The sequence below is a fragment of the Papaver somniferum genome, unplaced genomic scaffold (genome assembly GCF_003573695.1).
Source record: "Papaver somniferum cultivar HN1 unplaced genomic scaffold, ASM357369v1 unplaced-scaffold_139, whole genome shotgun sequence".
NCBI classification, from domain to species: domain Eukaryota; kingdom Viridiplantae; phylum Streptophyta; class Magnoliopsida; order Ranunculales; family Papaveraceae; genus Papaver; species Papaver somniferum.
In genome coordinates this window covers 1556146-1558412 of record NW_020623156.1, presented here as the reverse complement: position 1 = coordinate 1558412, position 2267 = coordinate 1556146, and the positions used below count along the sequence as shown (strand labels likewise).

The following is a 2267-nucleotide window of genomic DNA, read 5'->3' as shown; positions in this document are numbered from 1 at the left end:
TTGGAGAAGCTGCATGGAAATGAAAAAGACTGCAATTGGAGTTAGTTAAGAACATAAACCAGAAAATATTTAGAAACAATTTATATTATAAGTTATATAGTTGGTGGAAGCATCTCTGAGGTAATAACCTTGACATTCACAAACATCATTCATTCTCTTGGACGTGTATATAAATACTCTGACACTCACCCCAAACATACGTACAAAAAGTGAGTGTTCAGCTTTTTAAAACCAATAACCATCAACCATGGAAGCAAAATATGCTATAGTTTTCTCAGCCTTATTCTTTTCTCTGTTCATCGTAGGTGAAACAGCTGCTACAGGTAATTGGAAACTACTGAAGAAAAGTATTGGAATTTCAGCAATGCATACTCAATTGTTGCCAAATGATCGAGTTATTATGTTCGACAGAACAGATTTTGGTCAATCAAGAATTTTATTACCAGCAGAAAAATGTAGCAATGCTACTAATCCTAGAGTCGACTGTACTGCTCACTCGGTTGAATTAAACCTTTTGGATCGAAGTGTCCGTCCACTAACTGTGCTTACAGATACTTGGTGCTCTTCTGGCTCTTTAGCATCTGATGGCATGCTACTGCAAAGCGGTGGATCCAACAACGGTGAACGTGCTGTTCGGAGTATTCGGCCATGCGCTAACTGTGATTGGACGGAGGATCAAAGAGGTTTAGTTGTTCCTCGATGGTACGCATCTAATCAAATTTTGCCAAATGGGAAGGTCATTGTCGTTGGTGGTCGAGGTCAGTTTAGTTACGAGTTCATCCCCAAGAGCTCATTGCCATCGGATTTCACAGTCTTTGCACTTCCATTTCTAAGAGAAACCAGAGATGCCGTAGAGAACAATTTATACCCATTTACTCATCTCACACCTGATGGAAACCTTTTCATATTTGCTAACACGAAATCAATTTTGTTTGATTATATAAACAATCTAGTTGTCAGGAATGATTATCCAGTCATGCCAGGTGGAGTTTCACGTAATTATCCAAGCACGGGTTCATCTGTACTTCTTCCGCTGAAACTTGGTCTCAGCAACAGTACTATTGATGCTCCAGATGCTGAGGTCTTCATCTGTGGAGGGGCACCACCGACTTCATACGTCACTGCGATTAGAGGGACGTTTTTACCAGCTGCTAAATCATGCGGACGTTTAATGATCACGGCGGTACAACCCCAATGGAAAATGGAAGAAATGCCAATCGAAAGAGTCATGGGTGACATGCTCTTGTTACCAACAGGTGATGTGTTACTTATAAATGGTGCGAAAAAAGGCGCAGCTGGTTGGTATTTAGGTAGGGAACCGGTTCTAAACCCCGTACTTTACCAGCCGGAATCGAGTAAATATGAGATTATGGAAGCATCGACGACTCCTCGAATGTATCATTCAACTGCTATTTTGATTACTGATGGTAGAGTATTAGTCGGTGGGAGTAATCCTAATTCTAATTACAACTTCACCGAGATGTTTCCTACTGACTTGAGTGTTGAGGTTTTTTCGCCACCTTACTTAAGTAGCGGTTCTCGACCGCAAATCAGTTGGGTGAAACCAGGAACTGAACTATCTTATAAGCAAGCAATTTCCATTGGTTTTGTCCCGAAAAGGAACGAAACGTTAGATAACGTTTCTGTGACAATGATTGCGCCATCATTCAACACACATTCTTTCTCCATGAATCAAAGGATGATGGTTTTGAAAACCAGTCAATTACGTCAAGTCACCAGCAGTTATTATATCATTGACTGTCTTGCTCCGGAAACCTCTAATATTGCACCACCCGGCTATTATCTTCTCTATGTGGTGCAGAATGGGGTTCCTAGTAGGGGGAAATGGACTCATATCAGCTAATAGTGTGAAAGATTGCTCGCTTGCTTTTCAAATTTTTGAATATTTTTGCTTAATAAACTACATTTCTGCATTTACTTCGTACAGAATGATGTAAAAAAATTTATTGTGTACAAGTGTAATCAAAGAAGGGCTGTGTTTTGTTCGTTCAAAATTTTACTGTTTATGCCTTTTTCCCTTTTTTATTTGGGTTTCATGGAGGTGTACGTTTTCAAATCTTTTTCCATTTAAATAATTTCAAAGAAATGGTTTTACAGGACGAGATGAAGGTGCTGCTCAAAGAATGAGATATGCATCAACATGACGAAGATTACCAAACCCCACGTTCTGACCTGTAAGAGAGTGTACATGAGAGTTACAAGACTGACTCAGTTTAGCAATATCAACAGTTACAAAGAGATTACAC

The 2267-nt window shown here is 39.6% G+C and overlaps 1 protein-coding gene across 1 annotated transcript; it reads left to right on the top strand.

Moving 5' to 3' along the window:
• Window positions 1–215: 215 nt before the first annotated feature.
• LOC113335153 (aldehyde oxidase GLOX1-like) lies at window positions 216–2015 on the top strand. Its single transcript, XM_026581281.1, has one exon. The coding sequence runs from the start codon at window positions 248–250 to the stop codon at window positions 1862–1864; it is 1617 nt and encodes a 538-aa protein (XP_026437066.1). The 5' UTR covers window positions 216–247; the 3' UTR covers window positions 1865–2015.
• The last annotated feature ends 252 nt before the right edge of the window (window positions 2016–2267 follow it).

Bases quoted from the DNA above. Each gene is read 5' to 3' on its own strand.
- LOC113335153 (XM_026581281.1), top strand. From the start codon at position 248: ATGGAAGCAAAATATGCTATAGTTTTCTCAGCCTTATTCTTTTCTCTG.